This window comes from Dermochelys coriacea, chromosome 23 (genome assembly GCF_009764565.3).
Source record: "Dermochelys coriacea isolate rDerCor1 chromosome 23, rDerCor1.pri.v4, whole genome shotgun sequence".
Classification (NCBI taxonomy): Eukaryota; Metazoa; Chordata; order Testudines; family Dermochelyidae; genus Dermochelys; species Dermochelys coriacea.
Window position 1 is genome coordinate 16,182,477 of NC_050090.1, and position 17,388 is coordinate 16,199,864.

At 61.5% G+C, this 17,388-nt stretch overlaps 1 protein-coding gene across 5 annotated transcripts in view; it reads right to left on the bottom strand.

Annotated features, from left to right (window-relative positions):
* The window catches only part of HUWE1 (HECT, UBA and WWE domain containing E3 ubiquitin protein ligase 1), a 58,780-nt gene that overhangs the window by 24,969 nt on the left and 16,423 nt on the right, over positions 1–17,388 (bottom strand). For 4 of the 5 annotated variants that reach the window (XM_043501496.1, XM_043501494.1, XM_038381216.2 and 1 more), the window contains 27 exons: positions 13,440–13,510; positions 12,652–12,750; positions 11,925–12,131; positions 11,545–11,697; positions 11,402–11,464; positions 10,646–10,723; positions 10,000–10,047; positions 9,834–9,902; positions 9,419–9,518; positions 9,135–9,235; positions 8,751–8,901; positions 8,537–8,664; positions 7,935–8,075; positions 7,754–7,865; positions 7,047–7,205; positions 6,853–6,954; positions 6,588–6,668; positions 5,073–5,179; positions 4,585–4,762; positions 4,164–4,255; positions 3,374–3,585; positions 2,765–2,822; positions 2,161–2,337; positions 1,346–1,591; positions 1,106–1,239; positions 653–753; positions 248–442 (listed from right to left, as the gene is read on the bottom strand). In XM_043501496.1, coding sequence (XP_043357431.1) covers positions 248–442; positions 653–753; positions 1,106–1,239; positions 1,346–1,591; positions 2,161–2,337; positions 2,765–2,822; positions 3,374–3,585; positions 4,164–4,255; positions 4,585–4,762; positions 5,073–5,179; positions 6,588–6,668; positions 6,853–6,954; positions 7,047–7,205; positions 7,754–7,865; positions 7,935–8,075; positions 8,537–8,664; positions 8,751–8,901; positions 9,135–9,235; positions 9,419–9,518; positions 9,834–9,902; positions 10,000–10,047; positions 10,646–10,723; positions 11,402–11,464; positions 11,545–11,697; positions 11,925–12,131; positions 12,652–12,750; positions 13,440–13,484 — 3,337 coding nt within the window. In that variant the 5' untranslated portion in view covers positions 13,485–13,510. The remainder of the gene's footprint in view (positions 1–247; positions 443–652; positions 754–1,105; positions 1,240–1,345; positions 1,592–2,160; positions 2,338–2,764; positions 2,823–3,373; positions 3,586–4,163; positions 4,256–4,584; positions 4,763–5,072; positions 5,180–6,587; positions 6,669–6,852; positions 6,955–7,046; positions 7,206–7,753; positions 7,866–7,934; positions 8,076–8,536; positions 8,665–8,750; positions 8,902–9,134; positions 9,236–9,418; positions 9,519–9,833; positions 9,903–9,999; positions 10,048–10,645; positions 10,724–11,401; positions 11,465–11,544; positions 11,698–11,924; positions 12,132–12,651; positions 12,751–13,439; positions 13,511–17,388) is intronic. The other variant, XM_043501497.1, reaches the window with a different exon arrangement.

Genomic DNA, 17,388 nt, shown 5'->3' on the forward strand with positions numbered 1-17,388 from the left:
GCCCCCCAGCATGTAGGATTTGCCATCCCTCCCCCCAGAGCTGGGGAGAGAACCCAGATGTCCGAGCTCCCAGCCATCACCACCCCACCCTGCTCTAACCCACCAGCCCCCACTCCCCTCCCAGAGCTGGGAAGAGAGCCCAGGAGTCCTGGCTCCCAGCCCGCCCTGCTCTAACCCACCAGACCCCTCTCCCCTCCCCGAGCCAAGCAGAGAACCCAGGCATTCCAGGCCCGTTTGCATCGCTCACCTGACAGGAGGGGTTTGATCTGCTTGATCCTGGCTGCCATAGCTGGCGTGATCTTGGCTTTGCCCTTGGCATCGGTGGTGCTGGGCTCGTCCGTCTCCATGGGGGCCAGCGCGTCTCCATCCAGGCCAATCCCCTCCAGCAGGCCCTGGGCCGAGGGCTCCATGCTTCCTCCCGCAACTGCCTCCACTTCACCTTCTGGGGGGCGGGGGGCGATTAGTGCTGGGCAGGGCTTGAGCCCTGGACTAACCAGGAGCCTCCCAGACACTGACCAATCCCCACTAGAGCTGTTCATACCAGGATCCACTGGACCCCACGGCCCTCCCAGAGCCAAGGGAGACCCCAGGAACCTGCATGTGGAGAAGCTGAAGCGAGCCCCCCTACGGCGCCCTGTCCCTGAGTCCATACCTGCTTTCTTGGCTCCCTGGGGGGCGTTGGGTGCCGTCTTCTCCTCCTTGGGCACCAGCTTCTGCATGTCGGCCTGGCCAAACTCACAGCCTGTCGGCAAGCTGGGAACAGGGACGAGGGGGCATCAGGCCCATGGGGCTGCCCGGCCTGGTACCTCCTTCCCCACCCCCCAATCAGACCTGTGGGCCCACCCCAGCCGGTACCTCCCCCTTCAGCCATATCAGACTTGTGACCCCAGCCAGGACCCGTTTAACTCCCACCCCTTAGCGTCTAGCCCGATAGCTGCAGTTGCCCCTTTGCTCCCGACTCTTTGGCTGGGCCCGGAAGCAGTGTCTGGGTGCAGACAGGGGCTCTGGTTGGCACACAGGTGCTCTATGCGGCCAGGCTGGAGCAGAGAGTGTGTGGCACATGGGCTCCCCAGGCCCCCCCCAGCCCTGGCTGGGCCCCCTGTACCTGTTGGGGGTGCAGAGGGACAGCAGCACGGTGCTCTCCCACACCAGGGAACAGTACAGCTGGCTCAGCTTGCTGAGAACGCTCAGGCCCAGGTGGGAGCCCCACTGGTTCACCGAGATGGCCCGGATCTCGCTCTGGAAGAGACGGTGCCAGGGGCTGAGCAAAGCTCTTGCTGCAGACTCAGCCCATTGCCCGGCTCAGGTGGCCCCGCCGCCCCCAGCCGCCCGCCTGCCAGCTCACCTGGCCCACCCGGCAAGTGTGGACGAACATCATGATGTAGGCATGGGCGGCCGTCAGCGCGTGGAGCAGTGGCGTGGCCTGTGCCGACAGGGTGGCGTCTGCTACGTTGCCCGCACAGGCCAGCTCCCGCAGCAGCACCGAGCCGCCTGGCGCCTCAATGGGCCGGTGCAGGGGCTCCAGGGAAGAGAGGATCAAGTCGAGCTGCAGCAGCCCTTCCTGGAGAACCTTGGGCTCGTGGGAGAGCGTCTGGAACAGAGGGAGCAGGGTGAGTCCGGCCTGGCACATTGCCACCCACAGGGGACCCCTTACCCCAGGAGCTGGGCCCCTTCCTGCCCCTCTTCTCCCAGTGCCTCCAGATCTGGGTTCCAGCCCCGAGTCCAGGGACATGGCCAACTCCGGCTAGCTCCGTGCCAGGGTGGAGTCGCAAGGTGCCACGAGTCGCCCCCTGCTGCCAGCTGCCCTTTGCCCACCCTGAGGGCAAACACTGATTCTGCTGAACCAGCTGCATCATGGGAGCCAGGGTGCCCACAGCACCCCTCGAAGTGCAGAGGGCTGTGGTCCCACGTGCATTCCCATCCACCCCCAGCAGGGTGCTGGCATGCACGTGGAAATCCCCCTCAAGAGCTTGGCCCAGTTTCCATGGAGTTCCACAGGACCACTTCCCTGCTGGAAAGGATCTGGGGTGCCAAGTACTAACAGAGCCCCAGGAGAGTGATTTCAGAAATGGGGGACACAGATTCCCACCTGCTTTGTCTCCCCCATCCCAGATCCAATAGCCCAGCGCTCGCCAGCCCCGGGCAGCTCCCCCCGCTTACCAAGATGGATTTGCAGACGCCGGCCACGGCCTGGCAGGCAGCCGAGGTGGGGAAGTCGATGGGCAGGTTGGGCAGGCCCAGGATAGTGACCAGGGGCAGCAGCCCCTTCTGGCTGACAAACTCCTGACAGTGGTCGTCCGTAGTGTTGTTGCTGAGAATGGACTCCACGAACTTCATCTGGGGCGGGAAAGAGGAGGGTCAGCCTGGGGCACAGTCACCATGCCCCCCTCCCTCCATGATCTCCCCGCCCCATCAGCCTGGTACACAGATCTCCCCCCCCACAACCCGTTTCGCTCAGCCAAGAGAAGACTTAGAAGGGATGGGGACCAAAGGATACTGGGAGATGGGGAAAGGTCTCTCACACAGATGGACTTGGGGGGATGGGCCCGTGCGCGTGGGAAATGGTCCTGACTTTATGCCACGCGCCAGGGAGGGGATGGGGGCACAGATGCTGGCCCCATCACGAGACTCACCATGTGGATGGGGGGGCCCTACAAATTTGGGAGCCTGCCCCTGGGGCTGTAACAGGCCAGTGGGCAAAGTGATGCCCAGGCTGGGCAGCTGGCCAGGGGCCCCACGTCCCCCCACACCCTGCCCAACTCACCACATTGAGGATATAGTCCATGAGGGGGATGGGGATTCGCTCCTCCATTCCAACCACCCTGGAAGAGGAAGGAGAGCACTCCAGTTAGCGCCCTGACCAGCCTAGGCACTGAGGGGCAGCGGTGGGATCCGGAGCCCCCAGCACCGAGATCTCGTGCCCGCGCTGCCATGCCCGGAAATGTGGCAGGACCAGATCTGCCCCCACCCCCATTCCTGGGCAGGACAGAAGCTTCCAAGTTACTCTAGGAGGGTGGGGGCAGGCCCCAGGTCTGGGATGGTCATAGCCTCCTCCCTGGGGAAGTCACCTACCCCAATCGTGACTCAGTTTCCCCCTCCTTCCCCCCACAATCATCGAGCTGGAGATAGCTTAGCTGTGCTCTGCTGGCAGAGCCATTGGGGCCTAATTCACCATGTTTGGTTAGAGCAGGGGGCGGGGGCTGGGAGCCAGGACTCTTGGGTTCTCTGCGAGTAGAGCTGTGAAGACCAGTTAACCCTTTCCCAACACAAGCTTGGGAAAGACGGGGGACTGGCCCAGCTGCCGAAGGGCTCCCCCATGTCTAAGGGGATGAGGGCGAAGCCTGGCGCCCCCAGCTGCGGGATTGGCACTCACTGCTGGCTGGGCTCCGCCTCGCTCTGCTGGGTGGCATTGAAGCTCTGCATGGCCTGCACCTCCTCCTCCTCCTCATCTTCGCTGGAGGCCTCCTCGGCCGCGTGGGTGGAGCGGGGCGGTGGGGCCGTGGCTGTGCCGTCGGCCTTCTGGATGGAGGGCTTCTGGCAGATGTACTTGGGGTCCCGGCCCAGGTTGCAGATCTCCTCCAGCAGCTGCGGCAGGGAGGAGACGGTGCAGTGAGCCGGGACTGACGGCAGAATCCCGGGGCTGCTGGGCAGAGTCCAGTGCCCGATGCCGGGGGAGTAGGGCAGCAGGGTAGACGTACAGATGCCGTAAGAGGTCCTGACCCCAGCATAAGGTTGGACAGACGGAAATGGGGAGGAGACCTGTCCCTTGGGATCCCAACTGTCTCTGGATCGGCCTGGCCGGTGTGTACAGAAGCACTCAGACTGCGTGGGGGCATTTGGGGGGAAAAGGAGCAGGGGACTTGTGATTTCAACTAACTAGGTGATACTAGCCATATGGCTCCTCATGGTGGCCCGAGCCCAGGGTGGGGCCAGAAGGGACTCGTGGGGGGGTGTCAAAGCCATGTACTATGGACCCATGACAACCAGCACTGCAGGACGGCACTGCCGCGCCCCACTCCTTCCCTGCACCGCACAGAGCACAGCCGCCCACCCCCTCCAACGCCGCAGGCCGGGCGAGTTGAGAGCCAATGGGACACAGGTGGGGGCAGATCCAGCCTCCCTCCCCCGCCCCCACTGCTGGAGGGCCCAGGCCCCTCTCCTACCTTGATGATGGCGGTGGTGGCGTCCGTCTTCAGCGTGGGCTGGTGCCTCATGAGCTCGTCCACGGCGCTGCCCAGGTTAGAGGCAGTGTCCCCTACAGGGCAGAGCAGGCTAAGCACGCGACCAGAAAGCCCCAGAGCAGCCAGCCTCCCACGCAGGCTGGGGAGCCCCCTTGTGGCAGTGCAGCCTGTCAGGTCTGGCCACAGCTGTGGGGGAGGTGAGCCAGGACTCCTGAGTTCTTTCCCTGGCTCTGGGAGGGGACTGTGGCTTAGTGGTTAGGGCAGGGAGTCCTAGGTTCTCTAGTTGTGTGATCTTGGGCAAGTCCCTTCCCCCAGAAAGCATCCGAAGCCCATTGCCAGGAGGGTGCCAGGCTTAAGAGCCTGGGCATGGCAGGTGAGCACCCCCCCCCCCCCCGGTACTCACCTAGCGGGTCGGAGCTGCGCCGGCGCCGCATGGCGGGCAGGTAATCCGGGGACAGCAGCACCTTGAAGAGCCGCTCGAAGGGCTGGCACTGCACGAAGGACTGGAGGCCGCGGGCGTTCAGACACAGGGCACTGAACACGTTGGGGAGGGAGCCCAGGACTTCCCGTGTGGCTGGGACCTGCCCGAGGGGGGGGAAGAGAGCAGGGTCAGCCAAGGGGGCGGGGTGCTGGAACTCAGCTGCCCTCCCCACACCCTCCCAAGAGACAGGGGGACTGGCCGGGGAATCAGACAGCCACCCAACAGCATGGACTCCGCCATCCTCCAGCGACTAGTTCACAGCATGCCAGGCGGGTGGGTCAGCCGCAGCCAGGGGAGGGGGCGGCCCCCTGGGGCCTGCGCAGCTGGGAACAGAAAGAGCTTCGATCCTAGCAGGGACCCACAGCCCGCCCCAGCCAGCCAGGCGAGGATGTGGGGCAGCCCGGGCTCACGTCTTTGATGAGGAGGGCGTGCAGCATGACATCTGTCAGCCCGTTGTCCTGCAGGGAGGAGAGCAGCGAGGGCTCCTGGAACACGAAGACCGTCACCACCTCGGTGGCTGCGGGGCGAAGGAGAGAGCACAGTGGGTGAGGGAGGGCTGTCCCACTCCTCTCGGAAAGACGCCCCCGGCTGGGGCCCTTCCGAACAGAAAGGAGCTGGGACAGGCATCAGCTACTGTGGCCAGCCACCCATTTGGGAAAAAGCCCAGTGAAACCACTCTCGCCCACTTTCATGCTTCAGGGCTTCAGCCAGGGGCCTGCAGGGGGTCAGGAAGGAATTTCCCTCCCCTCCCCTCATGCCCAATGGGGCTATTTATTCCCCCCTCCCCCCCACCTTCCTCTGAAGCATTAGGGAGGGTGGAGACAGGCCATCCAACAGCCTCGGCTGCTCCTGAGAATCCTTTCAGGGGCCTGGCTCAGCTGTGGGGTGCAGAGATCAGATGGGCCGGGAAGCTAGACACATCCTGAGCTTCACCCAGCTCTTCCCCTGTGCCAGGCACTGTACATAAGGGCACCCTGGTTTCCGTTTGACTCCGCACACTACCCTAACTCACACAAGCAGCAGGCCGCCCTCCCTGTCCCACTACAGCCGGGCAAGGGCTCACCACGCTCTACGACAGTCAGTCTGGAGGCTTCATTGAGAGGCTGTGCTGGGGATACTGGCTAACCCTGCTCTAGTTCTCGACAGCCACAGATCTCACTTCAGCAGGGTCGTTCCCCCATTTCGACCAACGGGGAACCTGACCCCATGGAGCCTGCCCAAAGCAGCCAGCGGGCCAGCTACCCGTTGTTGCCCAGGTCTGGTGCCCACAATTCAAAGAGATAGCCAAGACTGACCCCAGGTCTGGGAAAGCTGCCCTAGACTTGCATCGATTTCCTTGAACCAGAGCCGCTAGCTGGAAGGAGAAGTTGGACACACTAACGAGAAATCCCACGCCAACTGAACGGGCATCGGAATCGACCTTCCTGCAGAGCCGGCCCATAAACACTTCATCCCCACATGCAGGCAGAGACAGGGATCAAGTCACCCCGCAGCCTGCTTCGTTAACTCCCGGTGTTGCTTGCTCAGGCAGGTTTTCCAACGCTTGAATCCTTCTCGTGGCTTGTCTCTGACCCCATCCAGATTTATCCACATCCTCCAATTGTGGGCACCGGAACTGGAATCTCAGCCACGGCTGCACCAGAAGTTCAAATAACCTCTGGGCTCCTCCGAGAACGCCCTGCCGTTCCCCCCGCCTGGATCACGCCAGCCCGCTAGACCAGGCTCTGCTCCACAGACAGGGTGGTGGATTCGCGGACGCAGGGTGGGCTGCAGTACTGAAAAGCAGCTCTCCAGCGGGACAGAGCAGTTGTGGGATGAGAATCAGGACCAGAATCAACCCCTCTCCCCCGAAGGGGACTCGGGAGGACATCGCTCTGGAGGAGGGGGCACTGCAGGTTCCCCCCCAGCCCTGTCCAGTTACTTACCGAGCAGGAAGAGAGACGGGCCGTAGTACTCTGCGTTGCTGATGACATGCTTCAGGGAGGTAGGCAAGGAGCCATCCATCACTGCGAGGAGAGAGGGACTGTGAGGCACAGCAAGGGGAAGTAGGGTTACTCCCCTTCGTATGGGGAGAAAGGAGCGGGGCTGGGAGCCAGGACTCCTGGGTTCTCTCCCCAGGAGAGGCAGCTCAGATCCTGCTCCCCCCAAGCCCACCTGCTGCCACCCATCCCTTGCCCAGCGCCCCCTCACCGTGGCGAATGCCGTCCGAGAAGGCAGGGTCCTGGATGGCCTTCTTGAGGAAGTTAAGCATGGATTTGAGGAGGGCGGCTCGCTGTGGGATACACTGCACGCCTGCAGACGGGGGAAGGCAGGGAAGGAGAGGTCAGCACCCGGGCCACTGCTCACTGCCCCCCACCCACCCCGCCCGAGCCGGCACAACCCACCGCTGCGGGGGGAGACGACAGCACTGGTCACACCGCTGATGCTGCAGCTGGGGGCAACGGCGCTCAGCGTCCTCGCTTCTGCTACCACCACCACCGCTTCCGGCCGGGGCTCCGCTGAGGTGGAGGGGCCCGGGCTGCTCTCCATGGCCACGTCTGACACTGCAGGGGGACACAGAGCATTACATGCTGGGAACCACACGCACCGGGATTCCTCGGCACCGATTCCTTCCAGCACCATAGGGCTGCCACCTCTCTGGAGCTTATATCTCTGGGAGTGGGGGCTACGGGTTAGAGCAGGGGACCAAGGGTTAGAGCAGGGGGCCAGGAGCCAGGACTCCTGGGTTCTCCCCCCAGCTCTGGGAGGGGAGTGGGATCTGTTGGGTTAGAGCAGGAGGGGCTGGGAGCCAGGACTCCTGGGTTCTCTCACCGGCTCTGGCAGGGCAATGGGGGCTATGAATTAGAGCAGGAACAGGGCTGGAAACAAAGACCTCTGGGAAGCTCTTTCACTCCCAAACCCCTTCATCTCCTGGGGCAGGAGACCTGCAGCTCAGCCAAACCCAGGCCAGCATCCATCCCCCCCGAGGCTTCAGCCACAGTCCTGAGCCCACCCGCAGACAGGGCAGAACCACTAGGTGATGGAGGATGCAAGAGAGGCCAAGGGGCGCACAGCCTAGCACCACACAGTGCTCTGGGACATTTCCAGTTACCTTCCATGTCCGTCTCCATCTCTTCCCCTTCCTGGAGAGGGGCAGTGGGTGGTCTCTGGATCTTTGGCTTTATGACGAAGGGGCACTCCCGGCGGCATAGGTCCACCTCGTGCTGGGGAAAGAGCAGGGCATTAGTGGGGGCCAGGTGGGGGGGAGCCATGGCCAGCAGGGGGCCAGTTACCTCTAGCCGGTAGATGAAGATGGAGAGGCCGCTGTGGGACTGGAAGGCCGCCATATCCAGGTTGGTAATGAGATCCACCACGCGGACCGCCCGGGTCACGAATGTGATCTGGTCCTGTTCGTCCCCCAGGAACTTGATCACCTGACGGGGGGGAGCAGCAAGATCCCTGGTTACGGGGTGAGCTGAGGATCGGGGCCACATGCTCACCCAGCCCAGCTTTGAAACCAGCCCTAGTTCAGCCCACTCAGCGTGAGGGTAAACGCCAGTGGGGAGAGCCGAGACCACCACCCGTACCATCTGGCCTTGCAATCTGTGACCCTGGGAACCCATGGATCTGCCTGGGGGTCGTGGTGGGGATTCTCCAGCTCTTGGGGTCTTCAGTTCAGGCTCTGGGACAAGTCTCCAGAGAGGGCAGAAGTTCTCTACACCCCATCCCCCTGGCCACAGCCTTTCCACCAAGCCAGCCAGTTCTCTGCCCTTGGGCCAGATGGGAGCTGGGGCCCCCTGGAGGGGACAGGCCCCATGTCCTGTTCCCACTACCCCGAGACAGCCTGATCAGAGCCGACGCCCTCTAGAGGACAAAGGCCCTCTCCCCACGTCACCTTCAGTAAGGCCTCCATCATGCCGCAGGAGACCAGCGCTTCCCCACCGGCATCGTAACTGGCCAGGTGGTAGAGGAAAGAGAAGAGGGCTGTGGCGAACTGATGAGGGTACGGCTCCATGGTTGGGTCTGCAAGGGACATCCTGGTCAGACTTTCGCTTGTGTATCCCCCAGCCCCACACCCTCCAGCCCCACACCAGCCGCCCCCCGCTCACCGATCATGGCCTGGATACAGTTGCGCACCAGGACCGGCAGGAAGCCGTGGTAGGAGGCGGTTCCCGTGCAGTCGATGATACTGCTGAGTTTCGGGGTCCTCTCCAAGTGGACAATGGAAGTGAGGGTTCTCAGGGAGGCCGCCTTAATGTCCTGCGACAGGTGACGAGAGGTGTGAGACACCAAGCCGGGCCTTGGCTTCCCAGCACCCTCAGGGGGAAACTGAGGCAGCCCAGGGATCAGCCGCCAAGGCCGTCCCGCATCAGCAGCTGGCTAGGTTTCCCTCCCACATGAGTGGAGCTGACAAGCACAGGTGCCCTGAGAACCTTGGTACCCCAACTCCATGGGGTGACCAGCCATCCCAACCCCCCACCTGGGACACTCACCATGAGCTGTTTGTCCGTTATCTGCAGCACGTCCACCAGCTCCTCTATCAGGCCGTTGTACAGGATGCTGCTGGCCGACTCCTGCAGGGCGTTGGAGTACACTGCGGGCAGAGGGGCAGCGCATCAGGCAGGGCTGCGCAGCCGGCCGGGGGCCTGAGCCAGAGGCAGCTGCCTCGGATTAGCAGGGCCACTGGGCAGCAGAGCCAGGCTGCGCAGGAACCAGCTGCCAGCGGGCACAGCAGGTGCCAGGCGGAGCCAGCCGTGGCAGTCAGAGGCCCCCTTACCTAGGATGGAGATGGCGTGCAGCCGGGCCTGGACAGCCTGCAGCCGCTTTCTGTGGTTGGAGAAGCCGTGCGCCAGGCGGATGTGTGTGAACAGCAGCATCTGGAATGGGGCAGGGAACAGTGAGTATTTGGGGTGGGGGGAGGGATCATGGGTACAGCCTACAACTGCACCCGACCCTTCCCAGCACTGCACAACCCCCCCCCCCACAAGGCAAGAGGCTCCCCCCCAAGTAGCTTTTAATCAATAGATGGAGGACAGGAGGGGAAACTGAGGCAGAGAGGAACGGGCTCTCCCCCACAGTCAAGTCAAGCTGCGGATAGAACCCAGGAATCCTAGTTCCCAGTACCCCTCCTCTGACCACTCGCCACCCAGGTGTCTTGGCTCCCAGGCCCCGGGCGATGCCCCGGCACTGACCTGCTTGTCCTTGGGGATGCTGTACATCTTGGTGAGGGATTCCATGATCTCAGAGGGGCTTTCTGAAATCTGTGGGAGGAGACCAGATGAGGCGCTTGGCACCAGGCAGCTTCAAACCCGCGTACAACACACGCCCCCCCCACCCCCTCCAGGCCCCAGGCCTTACCTTGTCCAGCTGTTCTATGTGGATGTAATGCAGTGTGTTGCTGGTCGTCTGCAAAGAAAGGGGGCGGGGGCATTAAGGGACAGCTCTGCACGGGGCCTGCAGGTGGGAATGGGGGAGCTGTCCACTGCTGTCTCCCCCACACAAAAGCTAGGAGATGGAACCCTGTAGTCCCGACTTCCAACCTCCCCACCACCCACCCCTCCTGGCACCAGGAATAGAGCCCAGGAGTCCTGGCTCCCAGCCCCCTGCTCTAACCACTAGCCCCCACTCCCCACCCAGACCCAAGGATAGAGCCCAGGAGTCCTGGCTCCCAGCCCCCTGCTCTAACCAACAGACTCTACTCCCCTCCCAGAGCTGGGGAGAGAACCCATGAGTCCTGGCTCCCAGTCCCACCTCACTCTAGGGGACATGACGGGCCACAAGCTGCTGAGGGCAGTGGGCGTCCCGGCACCGTGGGCACGGCTAAGGAAACCTGTCCTTCCCGGATGAGTGCTGACAGCTCAGGGGCACTAAGGACAGAGCTTGCGAGCTAGAGCCCTCTGGAACTGGCCTCATTCCAGGGCCTTTCAAGCTACAATCCCCCCCTCTGCTGCCCCATGCTGGGGTCTCCCCCTAGAGGATCAGCCCTCCCCGGCCGGACACTCACCCTTTTATCCACTTTGACCTCGGTGCCCAGATCTGCATAGAACTCAAAGTGCAGCGTGGTGGCACTGGGTGGGTATTTCTACATAGAGAGCACAGCACGGGGGGGGGGGGGGTCAGAGCACTGCAGAGGCCAGCCTGCCCCTTCCCAGACCGGGGAGAGCCCCACCCCTCACCTAGCACCAGCAGCTACCCCCGGTATTGTGGTGATACTACCCCGCTCTTCTCGCTTCTCAGAGCTCCCCCTCAAGAGGGAAACTGAGGCAGGGAGCCCAGCAGGCTGAGCTGGGACTAGAAGCCAGGAGTCCGGAGCGCCAGCCTCGTGTTTGAGCCACCCTGGCAGGGCCCTGTGTGCTGCTGTTTCAGGGAGGGGAGATGGAGCAGCTACCATTACAAGGAATCCCCTCTTAGAGCCATGGAGAGAACCCAGGAGTCCGGGCCCCCAGCCCTCCTTCCCACTCACTAGACCCCACTCCCCTCCCTGTGCCAGGAATAGAACCCAGGAGTCCTGGCTCCCAGCCCCCACTGCTCTAACCCACTAGACTCCAGTCTCCTCCTTGTGCTGGGGACAGAACCCAGGCGTCCAGGAGAGAACAAGTGACGTCGGCCATACTCAATGGAGGGCAGCATAGGGGGTCCCCCAGGAACTCAGTCCATGAGGGGTCAGGGCACAGACAGCGCCAGGGGTCCGGCATGTGCCACGCTGGTCACAGCCCTGGGCCGGTTAGCCGAAGAGAAGGAAGCCGGTGTGGGAACTCACCACCATGAGTAAGTCTCTACAACACCCAGCCAGTCCAAAGCCGTTTTCCTTGCCGCCCCAGCTCTGCGGGAGAGGAGAGGGGGATTAGCAACATACAGAGCCCTCCAAGCCCGGGTCCCCCCTGTGGCGTGTAGGGTGCTCACCTCAGCCAGGTGCTGCAGCCGGGACAGCAGGGGCGCCCGCTTGTCGGAGCCCAGGCGCGTGATGTAGTTGGAGCGTTTGCTGAAGACGTAGAGCAGGTTCAGCACGGCCAGCACCACCTGCATGTCCGAGGAGGCCAGCAGCGTGGTCAGGTGCTGTGGGACGGCGGGAGGGGTTAGACGCTGCATGGGTCGGGGGCGGGGGGTTCTCATGGCTCAGAGCCGGGGACCCCAGCCCGAGAGAGAATCCAGGAGTCCTGGCTCACAGGCCCCCCTCCCCCCTGGCTCACAGCCCCCCCTTGCCCCAACTCCCCTTCCCGAGCCAGTGAGAGAACCCAGGAGTCCTGGCTCACAGCCCCCCCATTCTACCCACTAGCCCCCACCTCAATGGAGCTGTAGAGATGCCGGGAGAAGCTGTACTCTATGAGCAGGGCGGTGAAGTTGAGTACAGCCAGCAGCAGGGCCTTGAGCTGCTCCCTCTCCGGCCGGTCGCACACCAGCATCCATAGCATGTTCTCCACCGTCTGCCCGGCATCGGCCAGGATGCCGTCAAAGCGGTCGAGGAGATCCACCCAGTGGTACAGCTCGCACTGAAGGGAGGGAAGAGGAGGAGAGACGGGGGTGAGGGGAGCAGCCAGCAAACCCAGGAGTCCTGGCTCTCCCCTGCCCCGCCATCTCTTCCCCACCCCAGCCCCATACCAAGATGGGAGGCTCTTACCATACACTAGAACTTAGACCGGCCACCAGGTAGTCTCTCCTGAGCCATGGACTTGGCTAGCGGCCACCACTCTGCTGGCCTGGATCACAGCTGGCGCTCCCTAGAGGGGACAGCCCCATGCCCTATTCTCCCACCCCCTGAGCCAGCCAGTCCCCAGACCTGGCGCCCCCTGCGAGGGAACATAGTACCTTCTCCCCTCCTCAATCCTCACAGATTCCTAGCAGGGGACCCCTGGAAACAGCGAGCCACCGCTGACAGCGAGCGAGCAATTCCTGCCAAACCTCCGGCAACGCCTGGGGCTGGCCCAGGAGCCAAGGTCCCAGCCGGACGGGCGCTGAGCCGGAAGCAGAACCAGCCGAATGGCGAGCGCACTGGACGCCTGGGACACCCACCTTCCCGATGTTCCATGTCTTGATCTGTTGCAGTTCCAGCAGCAGCTGCTCATCGTTGCAGACTTTGAGCTTGTCAATCAAGGCCCTGCAGTCGGCAGGCTAGGAAGAGACAAGTTGGGAGAGGCAGGTCAGGGGGACCAGGCTGCTTCGGGCCTGGGGCAATGATCTGGCCGTACCCCCTCGCCCCAGGATTCCTCCAGCATCCCGACAGCCCCAGGGCTGATTTCAAACACACTGGGAGAACCCAGCGGCTCTGTGGGGCATCAGAGATGAACCCACAGGACTGGAAGCCCAGACCTCTGGCTTCAAGGGAGAGCACCCCCTCTTCACATAGCAGGGCTCCGAGAACGCACCCTACAGGGAGCGACAGTTTTCACACTGGCTGGGTCTAGTGGTTAGTATGGGAGAGCCAGGAGTCAGGACTCCTGGGTTCTATCCTTGGATCTTGGAGGGGAGTGGGGCCTAATGGTTAGAGCAGGGGGCTGGGAGCCAGGACTCCCGGGTTCTCTCCCCAGCTCTGGATTCAGTTTGATCCCAGTAAAAATGGCAGCCCAAGCACAGCCTGGCAATTCCTAGGCCAGAGAATGTTCATTCCGTTGCAAAGGCAAGATCCCGCCCGCAGCAGTAACATCTCCCTGTCAGCAAGATGGCCCAGCTGGCCAGTAGCCCAGCACTCTGCTCGTTAGCCAGCCCCGACCCCTGTGTTTAATGGGGCATTTCCCCAGGAGCCTTCCAGCCCCCCAGTCACGCCTAGAAGGCCAGGGGTTCCAACCCCCAGCGATACTCACAGCCTCAGTTGGGGTTTTCTTCAGTTTCGTTCGGTCCACTTTCATTTTTTATTCTTTTCCACTTTCTGATCCTGGAAGAGAAGAGGGGAGAACAGACGGTGAACACAGAGGGGGCCAGGCATGGAGCCTCACAGCCAGCAGAGGGGTTTGTCCTATTTGCGCTGCTATAAGGTCTGGGAACCCTAGTCCCGGCCCAAGACCCCACCACGCCAGGCCTGGACAGACAGCACACCAAGGCGGGTCCTTCCCCCACCAGGGACAACCTAGAGAGACAAGGCAAGGGGACAGGCCACGGGTCTCACTCAAGGTCACAGGTTAGTGGCAGAGCTGGGGACAGAACCGAGGAGTCCTGGGTCCCAGTCTCCCCCCACACACTAACTAAGTGCTACACCCCACCCTCAGCCAATCAAGATTGAGGACCCCATGTGGCCACGCTGCAGTTACCCCGATTTGAGACCAGGGTGCCAGCCTCCAGACCAGGGTCCCTGTAAACACAGATTCCAGCTGACCCACCCCCTTCCCAGATCAGGTCTCCCAGTGCACCAGGTGCCACTCAGTTCCCCCCTCCCCAAACAAAATCAGCCCCCTCCATTGTGCCAGCCCAGCTCCAGCCCCCTTCCCACTGTGCCCCATGCGGCCCATCCCACTGGAGAGAGGAAGGGTGACCCCCAAGAGTTACCCCAGGCAGGGCAGGGCAGGGCGACAGTGCCACGTATGAGTAGAGCCAAGGCTGACTGCCTCCCGCCAGCCCACATATCTGTGCAATATCCTGGAGTTCCGGGAATGCCCCCTCCCCTCTGACCCATTCACTGCTTTCACCCCTCACCCGAACCCAGGCAGGGTCTCCACTCTGACAGCAGCAGACCCGAGACCCCGGGGGTTTGAGCGCCTCAGAAAGGAATCTGCTTCTGACCCTTGATTCAGGCTCCAGTCCCGACCTTGACTCAGCTAGCCCGGAAGAGATGCGTGGGGTGAACCCGATGGTCCCCCGCCAGCCGGCAACTCTTGAGATCCGGGTCTGACCCCCGGGCATCCAAATGGCTTTGTTGCTCTGGGCTGCAGTTGACCAGCTGTCCAAGGAGCACAGTTTTCGGGACAGGCATTGGCTATGCAGCACAGGGAGGGAGGGACACCCCGATCTCAGCTGTGCCCCCTTGATTGGGGGAACAGGAGGAAACACCTGGGCCCCGTTTGCATCACAAGGGCCGAGCAAACCAGCAGCATGGCTGGATTGGAACCCACCCCAGGGAAATCAACAGCAAAACAAAAAAACCCATCACCCCAAGCACAATCTGCCTTCAGTGTCAGAGAGAGATAGACCGCTTCCTGGACCGCAGATCAGCCCAGAGGGGAGGGATTAGGACCTGAGCAAGGCACCAAAACAGAAAAGGGGGCCCAAACAGCCACAGCGTCTAGTTTCAGGAGTGGCTTCACTGTCTTCCCCAGCAGCCAAGGGCCCGCAATGCTTTATTCGGCACCAATGCTACCACTGCTGGATTGCGGTGTCCAGTTCAATCAGAGAAGGGTTGGAGAAAAGCCACAATTAAAGGATTAGCAAACTGGCTTTCGAGCGACAGACTCCAGGAGCTCCAGCTCTTCAGCTTCCCAATGAGAAGGTATTGAGGGGACTTGATCCCAGTCGAGGGTCTAGCCATGGGGAACCAGCATTTGAGAACGGGAACGGGCTCTTGGATCCTGCAGAGAAAGGTCTAACAGGCGTGGCCATGCAGGTCAGACCAGCCGAGCCCGGCCTCACAGTACCAACTGGAAACAGCATAGACCACGGTGTGAGCTGGGACAACAGCGTGGGAGGGAGACCCCGGGCCCCATGCCAGAGCCTGAGCCATAACTAGTCACTTCTCCTTCGGGCACATGACTGGCCGCTGACCCCTGCTCTTGCAATCTGCTTTTTAGGGTCAGGCTTCCCCGCAAACAAAGCTGGGGCCTGCAGTCAGGCTGGAACTACAGCTCCCAGAAGGCAGTGGGCTTGCCTCGACCTTGGCTGATGACATCACGGCTCCAGCTCTGGAACAATGAATGTGCAAAAAAAAAACCCGCAGGAGCAGGAGGGAGCAGGAGCAGGAGGGAGCAGTTTGAAGAGGGGGGGTGGCAGGAGGAAGGCTACGCTCAGGGCTGCTGGAGCAAACTCGGGTCCCAAAATCCAGTGTGCGCGCTCCAATCCACAACACGTGCGCAACAGGGGAACCTGAGCTGTAAGAACTACAGCGCGCCCTTCCCTGCTTTGACCGTTCTCTGCCTTTCCCGGCTTTGGCAAAGGAGCCGACCGGGTCGTTCAGAGCCTACAGACTAGGAGCAGCCCTGCCTGCTTCTTCTCAGTCTTCCACCACAGGATGAAGAGCCCACGGGAATCTCATCTAGTCCCCTGTATTGCACAGGGCAGGGAACTGCCCCCAACAGGTCCCAGAGCAGATCTTTTGGGGGAGGGAGCCTGAGCCTGATTTATGGATGGAGAATCAATCGCTCACTCTTGGGTCAGGCTGGGAAGGTGGAGCTGAAAACTAGGACCCCTGGGTTCTACTTCCAGCTTGGAGGCGAGAGGAGTGGAATGGGGAGCCAGGACTCCTGGGTTCTGTTCCCACCTTGGCAGCAAGCAATTTCCTGCTGGGGCTCCCTAAGCCAAGCCAGGTGAAGCATTTGGGTCCCTGGGCAGAGGCTCCCCATGTAGATTGTGAGCTTAGGCTAGGGCTACATTATGCAATTACTTGGGCCCCTGGGTGCCATAGCTGGACCGGCCCGTGCACCAGTCAGTGTACACAGCGCTAGGTTGGCGGGTGATGAACCGACCTGCCTGCGTTATGACTGCCTCATCTCTTGCTTCACATGCCTGTCACCAGCTCTTTTGGAGCCAGGCACAGACGAAACCACCCCCCTCTGATCAGGGGATGGGGCCGCTGTCCAGAAAGCCCACGCCAAGTGCTTTCAGACACTAGACAAAGCTGGTGGCCAGGAAGCAGCAGGTGCGTCAGATTTCTCCTAGATTGCTAGGGCCGCCTGTCAGAAGCGCCAAAGACCCCCAACCCCAAGCCCAGAAGAAAAATGATCTAAGCAAAGGAACGCAGCTTGCCAGGGAAGAGAACAGCAGAGACTCACAGGCTCTTGGACGGAGCAGAGAAAGGCAGACCCAGGCTCAGCGGCTGCAGGGCACATGCCAAGCATCAGTTTCTAACAGTCAAGGGGGAATTAGCCACTGACAGACCCGAGAGAAGCGACTGATGTTCCCATCGCTTGGCGTGCCGAGATCAAGACCACACACCTTGCTCGAAGACAGGCAAGTTTAGGACTCTGTGGGAAACTGACTTGCACTGTGTTATTTAGATCTAGTCTGACCTCCAAGATCCTTCTAACCTTCTGCCCACCATCCTGGAGCCGAGCCACGGCCTGGCTAGCCTTAGACCAAGCCTTGGCCTCAGTCAGTGGACACTGTAAGAAGCCCTGAAGTTACAGTTTAAAGTTTCCCTTCCAGATAACCAGAGTTTGGCTCAAGCCAAAGGAGGAGAATTTAGATCCCTTCCAAAAGCTTCTTTACCTTGTACAGTATCTCTGTATGTTCATGTGACCGGTACACGTGTCCACGCCTGCTAAGCTCTCGGCCAGGAGTTCCATCGGCTAACTGGGTGCTGTGCACTTAAAGGAAGTTTCCTTTGATCAGTTTGAAGTTAGAGACCATTGGGAACCCACGAGTCCTGGTTTCCAGCCCCATGGCTCTCACTTGCTACAGAACCCAGGAGTCCTGGTTTTGCAGCACTTGAAACATGACTGAATAAATTGGACGACTCATTCAAAAATGAGAGCAACCCGACAGACTGGAGGAGCGCAGCAAGTGCTGCTTTCTTTAAAAGCAAGCCAGCAAAGAGATTGGCTCTAGTTTAAGCAGGAATGAATTCAGGGAAGTCCTATGCCTGAGGTAAACAGGAGGCCAGACGTCTAT